Source organism: Liolophura sinensis, chromosome 1 (assembly GCF_032854445.1).
Source record: "Liolophura sinensis isolate JHLJ2023 chromosome 1, CUHK_Ljap_v2, whole genome shotgun sequence".
Taxonomy (NCBI): Eukaryota; Metazoa; Mollusca; class Polyplacophora; order Chitonida; family Chitonidae; genus Liolophura; species Liolophura sinensis.
Genome location: NC_088295.1, coordinates 92281893 through 92296600, shown reverse-complemented (window position 1 = coordinate 92296600; position 14708 = coordinate 92281893). Strand labels below are relative to the sequence as shown.

General features: G+C 41.1%; 1 protein-coding gene across 1 annotated transcript; it reads left to right on the top strand.

The window, feature by feature from the left end:
* Positions 1–3389: 3389 nt before the first annotated feature.
* On the top strand, positions 3390–14578 carry LOC135462108 (persulfide dioxygenase ETHE1, mitochondrial-like). Its single transcript, XM_064739467.1, has 7 exons — positions 3390–3741; positions 4663–4807; positions 5349–5534; positions 10360–10452; positions 10604–10693; positions 12120–12236; positions 12558–14578. Exons 1-7 carry the CDS (start codon positions 3475–3477, stop codon positions 12611–12613), a joined length of 954 nt encoding a protein of 317 aa, XP_064595537.1. The 5' UTR covers positions 3390–3474; the 3' UTR covers positions 12614–14578.
* The last annotated feature ends 130 nt before the right edge of the window (positions 14579–14708 follow it).

Here is a 14708-nt window from a genome sequence, read left to right as displayed (position 1 = left end):
CATGTATTATTTCTCTATCTGTTTTGTGCTGTACCCAGGAGTATTTCCCTTATACAGCGACAGTGGGCATTAATATGGAGGAAGGAAACCAGGCTGGTTCATATACTTAAACCATGATCCATCCTTACACCTATTAACCACACTGTCAGCATAGAACTAAAGGATGTACAGAGCGGCCGTAAACATTTCCATCCCTTATCATTTATCTAAGCTACCACTGTTTGGGGGACAGTTAGCTTCTAGTGGTCTGTACACACGAAAATAAAACAACAACAACAACAAAAGACATACACAAAAAACAAGCATTTTTACATGCTCAATATTACATTTATTTATTCACATATGAATATGTGTGACAGAGAGCTGCTGACTAGGCAACTCCAACAGACATTTATTTACTTTATGATTGATGTTTTCACCGTACTCAAGAGTATTTTACTTATTATACCTACATTTCATGTAACAACAATGGTGAGAGGAAACCAAGCAGAGCCCAGGCGAGACCCATGGCCATCTGCAGGCTTTTGACAGACCATCCCACGTATGACCGGAGAAGAAACCTGCATGAACTGGACTTGAACTCACAGCGACTGCCCTTCTGAGAGGCTCCCCGAGTCATTGTGCTGACAGTTAATACTTGGTGTGGTTCAATTCAGCTATAGTCAACTCAACTTGATTGTAACTATGGCAACAACCTATGGTATAAACATGTAATACATGTAAAAACCATTCACACTATTAAAACTTGGTTACATGTAGCTTTTCACAGCCAAGTGCTACAAGTAGCACGAAGATTGCAGTCCAGTGCTACATGCAGTTTGAAGACAGTACCTATTCACATCTCATTCCTGCTAACCTGAGAACAGTTAGCATTCACAGCTCAGTGAAACATGTAGCTATTTACCTTTCCGTGCTACATGCAGTTTGAAGACAGTACCTATTCACATCTCATTCCTGCTAACCTGAGAACAGTTAACATTCACAGCTCAGTAAAACATGTAGCTATTTACCTTTCCGTGCTACATGCAGTTTGAAGACAGTACCTATTCACATCTCATTCCTCCTAACCTGAGAACAGTTAGCATTCACAGCTCAGTGAAACATGTAGCTATTTACCTTTCCGTGCTACATGCAGTTTGAAGACAGTACCTATTCACATCTCATTCCTCCTAACCTGAGAACAGTTAGCATTCACAGCTCAGTGAAACATGTAGCTATTTACCTTTCCGTGCTACATACAGCTTGAAGGCAGTACCTATTCACATCTCATTCCTCCTAACCTGAGAACAGTTAGCATTCACAGCTCAGTGAAACATGTAGCTATTTACCTTTCCGTGCTACATGCAGTTTGAAGACAGTACCTATTCCCATCTCATTCCTGCTAACCTGAGAACAGTTAACATTCACAGCTCAGTGAAACATGTAGCTATTTACCTTTCCGTGCTACATGCAGTTTGAAGACAGTACCTATTCACATCTCATTCCTCCTAACCTGAGAACAGTTAGCATTCACAGCTCAGTAAAACATGTAGCTATTTACCTTTCGTGCTACATGCAGTTTGAAGACAGTACCTATTCACATCTCATTCCTGCTAACCTGAGAACAGTTAGCATTCACAGCTCAGTAAGACATTTAGCTATTTACCTTTTCGTGCTACATGCAGTTTGAAGACAGTACCTATTCACATCTCATTCCTCCTAACCTGAGGACAGTTAGCATTCACAGCTCAGTAAAACATGTAGCTATTTACCTTTCCGTGCTACATGCAGCTTGAAGACAGTACCTATTCACATCATTCCTGCTAACCTGAGAACAGTTAGCATTCACAGCTCAGTGAAACATGTAGCTATTTACCTTTCCGTGCTACATACAGCTTGAGGGCTGCTAGTCACAATTTCACAACCCAGTGCTACATGGACAAATAACAGCAGTAACCAGACCATGGGAACAAACCTCTGATAACCTGTACAGGGAAGGTTTTTTTTTTCATTGTTCACAGTTTATGCAAGTACTCTAAAGCAGGCCAGTGGAATATTCCTTGGTTAGCCTGATGAGGACGGGGGTTGTTCATGTAACGTGGACAATCCGAGGTCTGTCCATTTCTGCTCCTGTTCCTCCTGGGTCTCGCTCGTTGGTCCATTATCGGGTTCCAGCTCCGGCAGTTCCATCTGAGGAACGGCCACGTCCTCCATGGGCAACTGGTCCTCTCGCCACTTCTCATCGATGAGGTCCATCACACGACCATCGCGGCTTACCTCGCTGTCCATCTCCACTCACCTACAGGCAAACACATAGACAAAAAGGTAAAATAAAAGGAGCTAGGTTATTTGCTGAAATGACATCAGAACAGTTTGAAGTGTTACATCTTTAAATTTATGCAGATTTTATACTGGTGATTTTATACTTTTATTCTTCACTTGGTCCTCAGCATTTAGCAGTTTAAGGAAAAGCACAAAGCTCTTCAGGCCCATGCAGAGTCTATCTGTTGGGATTTGATGGTGTGATGTACATCAATCACACAATTCAATGAATTTATTTACCTGACTGAATCATTTCTGCAATCCACTCTTGTTTTTGAATGGTAATTTATGTCAATATGTACAGAACATTTAGTACATGAACTAGTAAAAGTTGGCTCTTAAGATGTAAATGAAAAACCACAAAATATAGTACCATGCCCTAAACTTGAAATAACCACGATAGTCAATGGCTTACAAATTGTCCTATTTGGTTCCAGATGCCCCCATCACAATTCTAGCTCAAAACGTCATATTTCTTTTCGTCAACTTCTGCCGGTTAGGTTAGGTTATGGATCCATAAGGCGACCTTATTTTCCAGAAATGTGACGAAAAACTGATTTACAAAGTTTTGTGAAAGTGGGCGCAAGTGCTGATGTTTTCTAGTCCACAACAGCTACAACTTTCGTACAAGGTTCGTTTTCACAAGCATGTCATCAACTGTGTCTCTTACTTATCTTCGAATACAGGTTGCATGGTTAATTGAAATTCTAGTGTACGGTATTCATGAATTTATGCACTAATCTGTCTGTTAAACGTGTACCTACTGCAACTGTAGATGCACTGGTCTTGTTTATGTTTTCAAAAATGAGAATGCAAACTTTGGAGATCATTCCCGGGTACACATGCCCTTATTCCGCACATACTTCTCGCTGTATTAATATGTAGGCGGCGATCTCTCGGTACAGTTGTAGTGGTGAAAACTGTCTACTAATATAAAAAGTACGGACTCAAATTCCAGTATTTTCAGCTCTTTCTCCAAGAGCGGAATTTTTTCAAAACTTGACTCCTTCCAGTCTTTACTGAATACGGAAGTTGGTACATGATACGCTTAAAGGGCATGCGCAGCTGTCAGGCCGACCTACGTTGTGACAGTGCTGTGTGCGTCGTGTAGTCGTCACGTAGACCGTCGTGTTCGCTGATGGGTTGTTCATAGGTTAAATACGACAGTTGACGATGTTTGTGCTTTGCCAACGACCAGCGCTTTCCGTGGTTTGTGTTTTAGGGAAAACCATCTACCATGACAAGGGAATGCTTGTTAGAGGACATTGGCTAAAGATGCGGCAGTCAATTCTCGAACAGCGACGTCAACATTACGGCGTCAAAACTTACGCGGCTGACGTTCCACGCTTGAGGGTGGGCTTGTTCAAAACGAAACCGATCTCAGCAGAAGCGAAAAATATGTCAACATCGTTCTCCTCGAAAGAATACTTGTTTCGTCAGGTAAGCGTGCTCGTGGTGTAAGTTACAGATGTGCGGAGGTATGTTATCCTGAACGCATTACGCTTAGGCCCCCATGCGTACTGCATACCTTTTGGCTAGACAGCCTTTGTACCCCTTACAGTTTAATGTACCGGTAGCTCTTTGGAGCTATATAGTATGTTTCAACATAAAAACAGGCCCAAATAGAGCAAAGTTTAATGATATTATTTGCAGTTGTAGACAAGCTGAAGTGATGTAATAAGACAATCAGCTCAAGGGTAGGCCTACAGCACAGTAAGTTTGATTCTGATGTAATCCTCTCCTAAACAGTATGCAGAGGGGTTCATTCAAAGGCAAGCTGAATGCCTGTCCCAGCCAAGTATAGGTGAGGGTCCAGCTTCAGAGATCACCAACGTCCCAAGACATGTTCCAAATGGAGCCTAATATGTTAAAGTGTGTGTTGTATGTGGTGAAACTCGGTGACCTTTGTGTGAGTGGTACAATAATCTAGCAGCAGGCAGCTGTACCAGTTACATATCTATATAGCTGTGGCCAGTTTTGGCTGGTTTAGTTGTTTCAGTGAAAGGTACCATGCGGACCAGTACACATGTACTTGAAATCATGATGGTGTTATATGGCCTAATGTCCCACAGGATCAATATGCAGTATATAATTATTGCAAGTAGGTGTATGCACAAACACAATAATCATGCATATTATTGTATGTTTATAGAATCACTTGTCAATTTTTCATAAGTCTTATCATGTAATACTACAATTCCTGGCTGTCAAAATTCATCCAGCCACATTCACCCCCCCCCCCCCCCCCACCCCCACCCCAAAAAGCATGGTTAAATATTGAATGTATGCCAGGGATTTGGCACACTTCACTGATACCAGGGATCAGTAGTTATGTTTTGTGTGTTTTTTTATCTCATTCAGCTGTTTGATTTTAAGTCGTATACCTACACCTATTTGCTGGCTGATAGTGCATCAAGGGAGGCAATCCTGATTGACCCTGTGCTAGAGTTGGTGGACCGGGACGTGCAGATAGTTAAGGACCTCCAGCTCAATCTCATCTATGCAGGTAATACTGAGATAAGGTCATACTGGAGTGGGGTTAAACATCAGATAACCTATGTAGTGATGGCACATAGTTCCATTGAGTACAAAGGGTAACAGTGACATACTTCCTCTATAAAAATCAAACACATTCAGGCTACGAAATTTGGCACGAATGAAACAAACGTTTGCACGTCAGTTACCTGGAGTGTTATTGTGCACACTGATAAATCAGTTATGCCAATTTGTACCCTGGAACAAAGAGTTAAGGAGAACCGAACGATCAGGGTTATTCAAGGCTTAAAACCTGTAACCCATTTTTTGGTTACTCCGACCACCTAGATTTCGTGGCCCGATGTGGTTGTAGACACTGTTAACTGTTAACAATTTATATTCTAGGTTTTATTGAACCTTACTGACACATGTAAACTAAAACAAATACCGGTATGTAGCATTTTTTTGGCGTAAGGAAATCCTGTCCTGTCTGTGAGTGTATGATAGAAAGGAACCTCTTATCATTATATTCTGTGGAACATGCTGATGTGCCTCTTTACTTTTTTTGGCAGTAAACACACATGTTCATGCCGATCATGTGACCGGGTCAGGTGAAATCAAAAGAAGATTGCCCAAGTGTCAAAGTGTTATAGCAGAAGTGAGCGGTGCCAAGTCAGACAAGAAAATTAATGATGGGGACCACATTAAGTTTGGACAGTTTCAGATAGAGTGTCGCAGCACTCCAGGACATACAAATGGTAATGGTATACATGATGGTATAATGTAGCAGCTCACACCTGGCCATACCAGTGGTAATTGTATAATGTACCAGGGCACTAGTACCATTGGTACTAGTACAGCTGATGGTATAAGGTACCCAGGCACACTCAGATATACTATTACATGGTGATGGTACAGCTGATAGTATAATGTACTGGGGCACACCCAGAAATACCATTGGTAATGGTACAGTTGATGGTATAATGTACCAGGGCACACTTAGACATTCCAGTGTTAATAGTACAGCTGATGGTACAATGTACCAGGGCACATCTCGACATACCATTGGTATTGCTACAGCTGATGGTATAATGTAGCAGGGCACACCCAGACATACCAGGGTTAAAGGTACAGCTGATGGTATAATGTACCCAGGCACACTCAGACATGCCAGTGGTAATGGTACAGTTTATGGTATAATTTCTCAGGGCACACCCAGACATACCAGGGTTAAAGGTACAGCTGATGGTATAATGTACCGGGGCACATCGGGACATACCATTGGTAATGGTACAGCTGGTGGTATTATGTACTGGGGCACACTCAGACATGCCAGTTGTAACGGTACAACTGATGGTATAATGTACCTGGACACTATCAGGCATACCAGTGGTAATAGTACAGCTGATGGTATAATGTGCCAGGGCACATCTGGACATACCATTGGTAATTGCACAGCTGATGGTATAATGTCTGGGGCACACCCAGACATACCAGTTGTAGTGGTACAGCGGAGTGTATAATGTAATGGTACATTACATACGGACAGTTTTAGCTAGGGTGCCAAGACACACCCAGACATACCAGTGGTAGTGGTATAGCTGATGGTATAATATACCAGGGCACATCGGGACATACCATTGGTAATGGTACAGTTGATGGTATAATGTACCAGGGCACACTCAGACATGCCAGTTGTAACAGTACAACTGATGGCATAATGTACCTTGGCACACTCAGGCATACCAGTGGTAATAGTACAGCTGATGGTATAATGTACCAGGGCACATCTGGACATACCATTGGTAATGATACAGTTGATGGTATAATGTACCAGGGCACTCTCAGACATGCCAGTTGTAACAGTACAACTGATGGTATAATGTACCTGGGCACACTCAGGCATACCAGTGGTAATAGTACAGCTGATGGTATAATGTACCAGGGCACATCTGGTCGTACCATTGGTAATCGCACAGCTGATGGTATTATATACCAGGGCACACCCAGACATACCAGTGTCAAAGGTATAGATGATGGTATAATGTCTCAGGGGCACACTACCAGTGGTAATGGTACAGCAGAGTGTATAATGTGATGGTACATTACATGTGGACAGTTTTAGCTAGGGTGCGAAGACACACCCAGACATACCAGTGGTAATGTTACAGCGGAGTGTATAATGTGATGGTATATTACATGTGGACAGTTTCAGCCAGGGTGCCAAGACACACCCAGACATACCAGTGGTAGTGGTACAGCAGAGTTTATAATGTGATGGTACATTACATGTTGTCAGTTTCAGCCAGGGTGCCAAGACACACCCAGACATACCAGTGGTAGTGGTACAGCAGAGTTTATAATGTGATGGTACATTACATGTGGACAGTTTCCACCAGAGAGTTGAGGCACTCTCAGGCATACCAGTGGTGATGGTACAGCAAAGGGTTTATGTATAACATGAGAAATATAGCTTGTATTTCCAGACTGTGTAACACGAGAAGTGTGGCTTACACTGTGCATTTCTAGGCTCTGTAAAGTGAGCAGTGTGTGTTTCCATTCTGTATGACATGAACAGTGTAGCTTACACTGTGTATTTATTTATTTATTTATTTGATTTATTCTAGAATATTTCACTTACGCGACGGCGACCAGCATTATGGTGGGAGGAAACAGAGCCCAGAGGAACAGTGTATTTCTAGGCTGTATGACATGATAAACTGTGTATTTCAAAGTTATGTGACATGTGAAGTGTAGCTTACACTGTGTATTTCCAGGCTGTGTAACATGATCAACAAAGTATTTCCAGGCTGTGTGGTATGAGTAACAAAGGATTTCCAAGCTGTATAAGATGAGCAGTGCAGCTTACACTGTGTGTTTCCGGGCAGTATAACATGAGCAGTGTAGCTTACACAGTGTTTTTCCAGGTTGTATGACATGAGCAGTGTAGCTTACACTGTGTGTTTCCGGGCAGTATAACATGAGCAGTGTAGCTTACACTGTGTTTTTCCAGGTTGTATGACATGAGCAGTGTAGCCTACACTGTGTGTTTCCATGCAGTATAACATGAGCAGTGTAGCTTACACTATGTTTTTCCAGGTTGTATGACGTGAGCAACACTGTATATTTCCAGACTGTATGACATGAGCAATGTCGCTTACACTGTGTGTTTCCAGACTGCATGACATGAGCAACACTATATTTTCAGGTTGTATGACATGAGCAGTGTAGCTTACACTGTGTGTTTCCAGGCTATATGACATGAGCAATGTATCTTACACTGTGTGATTCCAAGCTGTATAACATGAGCAGTGTAGCTTACACTGTGTGTTTCCAGGCTATATGACATGAGCAATGTATCTTACACTTTGTGATTCCAAGCTGTTTAACATGAACAGTGTAGCTTACACTGTGTTTTTCCAGGTTGTATGACATGAGCAGTGTAGCCTACACTGTGTGTTTCCATGCAGTATAACATGAGCAGTGTAGCTTACACTATGTTTTTCCAGGTTGTATGACGTGAGCAACACTGTATATTTCCAGACTGTATGACATGAGCAATGTCGCTTACACTGTGTGTTTCCAGACTGCATGACATGAGCAACACTATATTTTCAGGTTGTATGACATGAGCAGTGTAGCTTACACTGTGTGTTTCCAGGCTATATGACATGAGCAATGTATCTTACACTGTGTGATTCCAAGCTGTATAACATGAGCAGTGTAGCTTACACTGTGTGTTTCCAGGCTATATGACATGAGCAATGTATCTTACACTTTGTGATTCCAAGCTGTTTAACATGAACAGTGTAGCTTACACTGTGTGTTTCCAGGCTGTATGACATAGCAACACTGTATATTTCCAGACTGTATGACTTGAGCAGTGTAGCTTACACTGTGTGTTTCCAGGCTATATGACATGAGCAATGTATCTTACACTGTGTGATTCCAAGCTGTATAACATGAGCAGTGTAGCTTACACAGTGTTTTTCCAGACTGTATGACATGAGCAGTGTAGCTTACATTTGTGTGTTTCCAGACTGTATAACATGAGCAGTGTAGTTTACACTGTATATTTCCAGGTTGTATAACATGAGCAGCACTGTGTATTTCCTGGCTGTATGACATGAGCAGCACTGTATTTCCAGGCTGTATGACATGAGCAGTGTAGCTTACACTGTGTTTTTCCAGGTTGTATGACATGAGCAGTGTAGTTTACACTGTGTGTTTCCAGACTGTATAACATGAGCAGCACTTTGTATTTCCTGGCTGTATGACATGAGCAGCACTGTATATTCCCAGGCTGTATGACATGAGCAGTGCAGCTTACACGGTGTTTTTCCAGGTTGTATGACATGAGCAGTGTAGTTTACACTGTGTGTTTCCAGACTGTATAACATGAGCAGTGTACTTTATATTGTGTGTTTCCAGGCTGTATGACGTGAGCAACACTGTATATTTCCAGGTTGTATAACATGAGCAGCACTGTGTATTTCCTGGCTGTATGACATAGCAACACTGTATATTTCCAGGCTGTATGACATGAGCAGTGTAGCTTACACAGTGTTTTTCCTGGCTGTATGACATGAGCAACACTGTATATTTCCAGGCTGTATGACATGAGCAGTGTAGCTTACACTGTGTGTTTCCAGGCTGTATGACATGAGCAACACTGTATTTTTCCACCCTGTATGACATGAGCAACACTGTGTATTTCCAGGCTGTATGACATGAGGAGTGTAGCTTACACTGTGTGTTTCCAGACTGTATGACACGAGCAGTGTAGCTTACACTGTGTGTTTCCAGGCTGTATGACATGAGCAGTGTAGTTTACATTGTGTGTTTCTAGGCTGTATGACATGAGCAACACTGTATTTTTCCGACCTGTATGACATGAGCAACACTGTGTATTTCCAGGCTGTATGACATGAGCAGTGTAGTTTACATTGTGTGTTTCCAGGCTGTATGACATGAGCAACACTGTATTTTTCCGACCTGTATGACATGAGCAACACTGTGTGTTTCCAGGCTGTATGACATGAGCAGTGTAGTTTACATTGTGTGTTTCCAGGCTGTATGACATGAGCAACACTGTATTTTTCCACCCTGTATGACATGAGCAACACTGTGTATTTCCAGACTGTATGACATGAGCAGTGTAGCTTACACTATGTTTTTCCAGACTGTATGACATGAGCAGTGTAGCTTACACTGTGTGTTTCCAGGCTGTATGACATGAGCAGTGTAGTTTACACTGTGTGTTTCCAGGCTGTTAACATGAGCAGTGTAGCTTACGCTGTGTGTTTCTAGGCTGTATGACATGAGCGGTATAGTTTACACTGTATGTTTCCAGGCTGTATGACATGAGTAAAACTGTATATTTCCAAGTTGTATGCAGGCAGGAGATTTTTCCTCTTTTTTGGAGAAATTCCTCTTTATTTATGCAAAAAATACTTCAGGAAGATGTACAGAATTTAATTCAGAAATGCTGAAAACATAAAAATTATGAGTTTGTTGTTTAGTTTCCATCCCAGTGTCTGTCTCATCCGTGTGTATGACATGAGCAACACTGTATATTTCCAGGTTGTATGACATACGTCTGGCATGAGAAGGGAATGGCATTCACAGGTGATGCTCTCCTTGTGCGAGGATGTGGCCGCACAGACTTTCAGCAAGGTTAGTTACGTGACTGTCTCTCTCTAGATGAATTATTCTTCATAGGTAAACTTTCCCAGCATGATAACACTGTACCATGTTTCACTCTTCATATATAAATGTAAGGACACTTTGACAGGAAATACTTTCATGAAAATATTTCTTCTTTCAGGAAATGCTGGTACCTTGTATGACTCGGTTCACTCGAAGATTTTCACTTTGCCAGATAACTTTGTGTTGTTTCCCGCCCATGATTACACAGGTAAGTGAAAACCCATGCTCATGATTAATCAGTTAACTGTCAACGCCTGATCATGATTATACAAGTAAGTATCAACACCTGTTTATGATTATTCAGGTAACTATCAAGACTTGCCAATGAGGTAGGGAGGTATCAATACATGTTCCTGGTTACACAGGTAGGTTCCAGCACCTTACATAGGTAAGTAGAAACACCTGCTCATGATTACATGGGTAGGTATTAACACCTGTTCATGGCTGCACAGGTTGAAAAGGTTGGAGCTTTTCAGTACACAGGTAAATATCAACACCTGTTCATTATTACGAAGGTGAATAGAAGTACCTGCTCATGATGTCACATATAAGACTCACCATTTGGCTGATAAAGGTAGTTGTACCTCTCCATGCAGCATGGAACTTTTCAATAGTTCAGACATGTAGCCTACTCCTCTCTTTATTTGTTGGCAGTGCATCTCTTTATGCCACCAAATGGCATGTTGTTTTTCATTCCAAGACAATATTTTAAGTTAGTCTTGTATTAAATCTAGGAACACTGTAAAAATTTTATACTTGTATTATAAGGGATTGGGTTAGAGTGTCCTCATTGTAAGTGGTAGCGCTTAAAGGGCCCTCTTATCTCTCACAAGAGGCATCCAGTAGGAGAGGATTGACAGAGTGCAAAGCTGTCTATACACTGTGACTGAGAATGGCATCATGACATGGCATTCCGGTGGGGTGGCATGTCTTCATCATGACATGGCATTCCAGTGAGGTGATATGTCTTCATCATGAGATGGCATTCCAGTAAGGTGGCATGTCTTCGTCATGACATGGCATTCCAGTGAGATGACATGTCTTCATCATGAGATGGCATTCCAGTAAGGTGGCATGTCTTCGTCATGACATGGCATTCCAGTGAAGTGACATGTCGTCATCATGACATGGCATTCCAGTGAGGTGACATGTCTTCATTATGACATGGCATTCCAGTGCGGTGACATGTCTTCATTATGACATGGCATTCCAGTGCAGTGACATGTCTTCATTATGACATGGCACTCCAGTGAGGTGACATGTCTTCATCATGAGATGGCATTCCAGTAAGGTGGCATGTCTTCGTCATGACATGGCATTCCAGTGAAGTGACATGTCGTCATCATGACATGGCATTCCAGTGAGGTGGCATGTCTTCATTATGACATGGCACTCCAGTGAGGTGACATGTCTTCGTCATGACATGGCATTCCAGTAAAGTGACATGTCGTCATCATGGGATGGCATTCCAGTAAGGTGGCATGTCTTCATCATGACTAGCTATTAAGCTACAATGAGATGTTGTGATTTGAGAAGCAATGTTTCAGTTGATGTTGAAACCTAAACAAACAAACACATCAAATATCTGGATATCAAACCCATAGTCTGACAGTCAGTCAATGACTTTTTGACAGGCCAGACAATGACAACGGTGGAAGAGGAAAAACGGTGTAATCTTCGATTGAGGAGGAAGAGAGAGGAATTTATCAGAGTGATGGGAGAACTCAATCTGCCCTACCCAAAACAAATTGGTAATAATTATCTCCTGTTTCCTAATTTCTCTACCAGTATGGCAGAAAGGTATTTATTTTGTTTGGATATGTGTATGTGTACAGGAGCTGTCAGCAGCACAGATCAGGACACACAAGAGGACACACATACTAGATACCACAGTAGGATATTCTATCAACAGTTTCTCTGTTCTCTGGTATAATGAACTAAATATTGTCAGACTGTGTCCATTTCCACAAATTTAATTTAAAAAGTAACTTAAAGATTTTCCAACTTCGTTCATAGCAACACTAGCATAGCATGTATTCTGTGTGGTAAGCTGTATTTTCTGTGCCTGACAGATCGAGCCCTACCTGCTAACATGGCTTGTGGAGTGTTTGAGGTGCCAGAGAGCTGACGGCCCAATGAAACAGCAAGTAGTACAGGAGCAGGGAGCATATGTAGTGCAAACAAGCAGTTTTTGTTTTTGGAGAAAGATGTTTGTACATAATTTCTAGGTATGTGGTAATGTGTTTACATCACCTGTTTGATAATAGAGATTGATTAGTGAGTTTTCACAGAGAGGGCTGGTTTTAGAGTTTGATGAGTAAGTTTTCACTTAAAAGGCTGGTTTCAGAGTTTAATGAGTAAGTTTTCACTTAGAAGGCTGGTTTCAGAGTTTGATGAGTAAGTTTTCACTTAGAAGGCTTGTTTCAGAGTTGGATGAGTCAGTTTTTACTGAGAAGGCTTGTATCAGAATTTGATGATTACGTTTTAACTCGGAAGCTGGTTCAACAGGTGATGGAGCAATTTCTTTTGGTGATGCTTTAATGTTATCAAAACATACTGTTTCCAGGATCAAAAAAGGTTTGCTTGAGCTAGGCCCTCCATATTGGTGTCTTGGATAGCAAGTTAATGGTTACCTCCCTTTATTGCACCTCTCCAGACAAGGTGTGTCTCTGAGGCACTAATTAATATTTGCTACTGATATATGCTTTATTTTAGCATCTACCTTATGTTGTTTGATCCTGTAATGTGAAATCAAAACGCAGCGTGTTACTTGAGAGCTAAAGTTTTTTCGATGTGTGTCAAGTATGACTGACTGTGATGACATATTTTTATGTTCTCATACATGTATGAGCTTGAACAAAGATTTATTTTAAGAAGTGAGATGAACGTATGTCTATCTATATCGAGAGCTAAAAATCCTGTTCATGCAATGTATAGTTTGCATAAGAAAAAGAGCTAAATTAGAACTGTTTTTTGAGAAATGAATACATGTATATTTTTTTAATACTAAATATAGAATGTATCAGATAATGTGGAGAATGATCATGTTATTGCTTAATGGCTTGTTAAATATTTATTTTATTCAGCCTCCTTTCGTTTTATGATTTGTGTCACCAAGCAATACAGTGAAGTGCCCACTGATATTGTGCCCCAAAAGCTCAACTGTTTTCCATTAGGTTGAGAATTTTTTTTTTTTTATGTGCTCATATTTTTTTATGTAAATATACTCATATTGGTTGAGCATCTGTTGGTGCAGGTAGTACAGGATAAAAATGTTTCAGACTGAAGAGCTATAAAACTCCCTGTAGGTATACAGTTCTGTACACAGGCCTATGCCTACATGTACTGTAACACTTTCGTGTTAACACTACCTCTGCTTGTCTTGTGCTTACTTGGCACTTATTACATTGCAAGTGGTTTCGTTGTGATTACTCCAGCACTGTTGTTTTAACACTACCTCTGCTTGTCTTGTGCTTACTTGGCACTTATTACATTGCAAGTGGTTTCGTTATGATTACTCCAGCACTGCTGTGGTAACAGTGCCTCTGATTATGTAGTGCTTATTCGGCACGTGTTACATTGCACCTAGTTTTGTTGTGATTACTCCAGCACTGCTGTGTTAACAGTGCCTCCCATTGTGTTGTGCTCCCTTGGCACTTGTTACATTGCACCTGGTTTCGTTGTGATTACTCCGGTGCTGTTGTGTTAACAGTGCTACTGATTTTGTTTTGATTACTCGGCACTTGTTACATTAACACTACCTCATATATCATTGCAGGCCTGGGGTTAGTAAATTCTATTGAGCAGTTGTCTAGAGTGACTTTCTTGATTGTGGTAACAATGTGTTCTGAAGAAATACCTTTGTCTTGAAATGATTCCTGTATTAATCTGTAATGTTGTTGTAATGTCGTCTGACATTTTCTGACTTTTAGGCCAGATAAATAATTTTTCTACCTTGCCTGTATCATCACAGAAGGTTACATGAAGTGCACATTAGGGGAACACTGTAGCTACATACACATGCTTAACCTGATGTAAACTATTTGTAGAATGATTGTCATGGTCGTTTTCTTTGTCCAGGAATAAAATAAACCGTTGTAAATACAATAAATAATGATTTTCCAGTGTTAATGTTTCATATAGTGAGTCAGATGATATTTTCAGAATAGAATATGACTGTCATCCTTAGGATCTTTATGGTCATTGCCAAAGGTTAGTGTATG

Excerpts from the sequence above, each read along its gene's own strand:
- LOC135462108 (XM_064739467.1), top strand. The coding sequence starts at position 3,475 with ATGTTTGTGCTTTGCCAACGACCAGCGCTTTCCGTGGTTTGTGTTTTA. Across the intron at positions 3,742-4,662 it reads AAGAATACTTGTTTCGTCAG|CTGTTTGATTTTAAGTCGTA; the intron begins GTAAGCGTGCTC and ends TATCTCATTCAG. Across the intron at positions 4,808-5,348 it reads GCTCAATCTCATCTATGCAG|TAAACACACATGTTCATGCC; the intron begins GTAATACTGAGA and ends TTTTTTTGGCAG.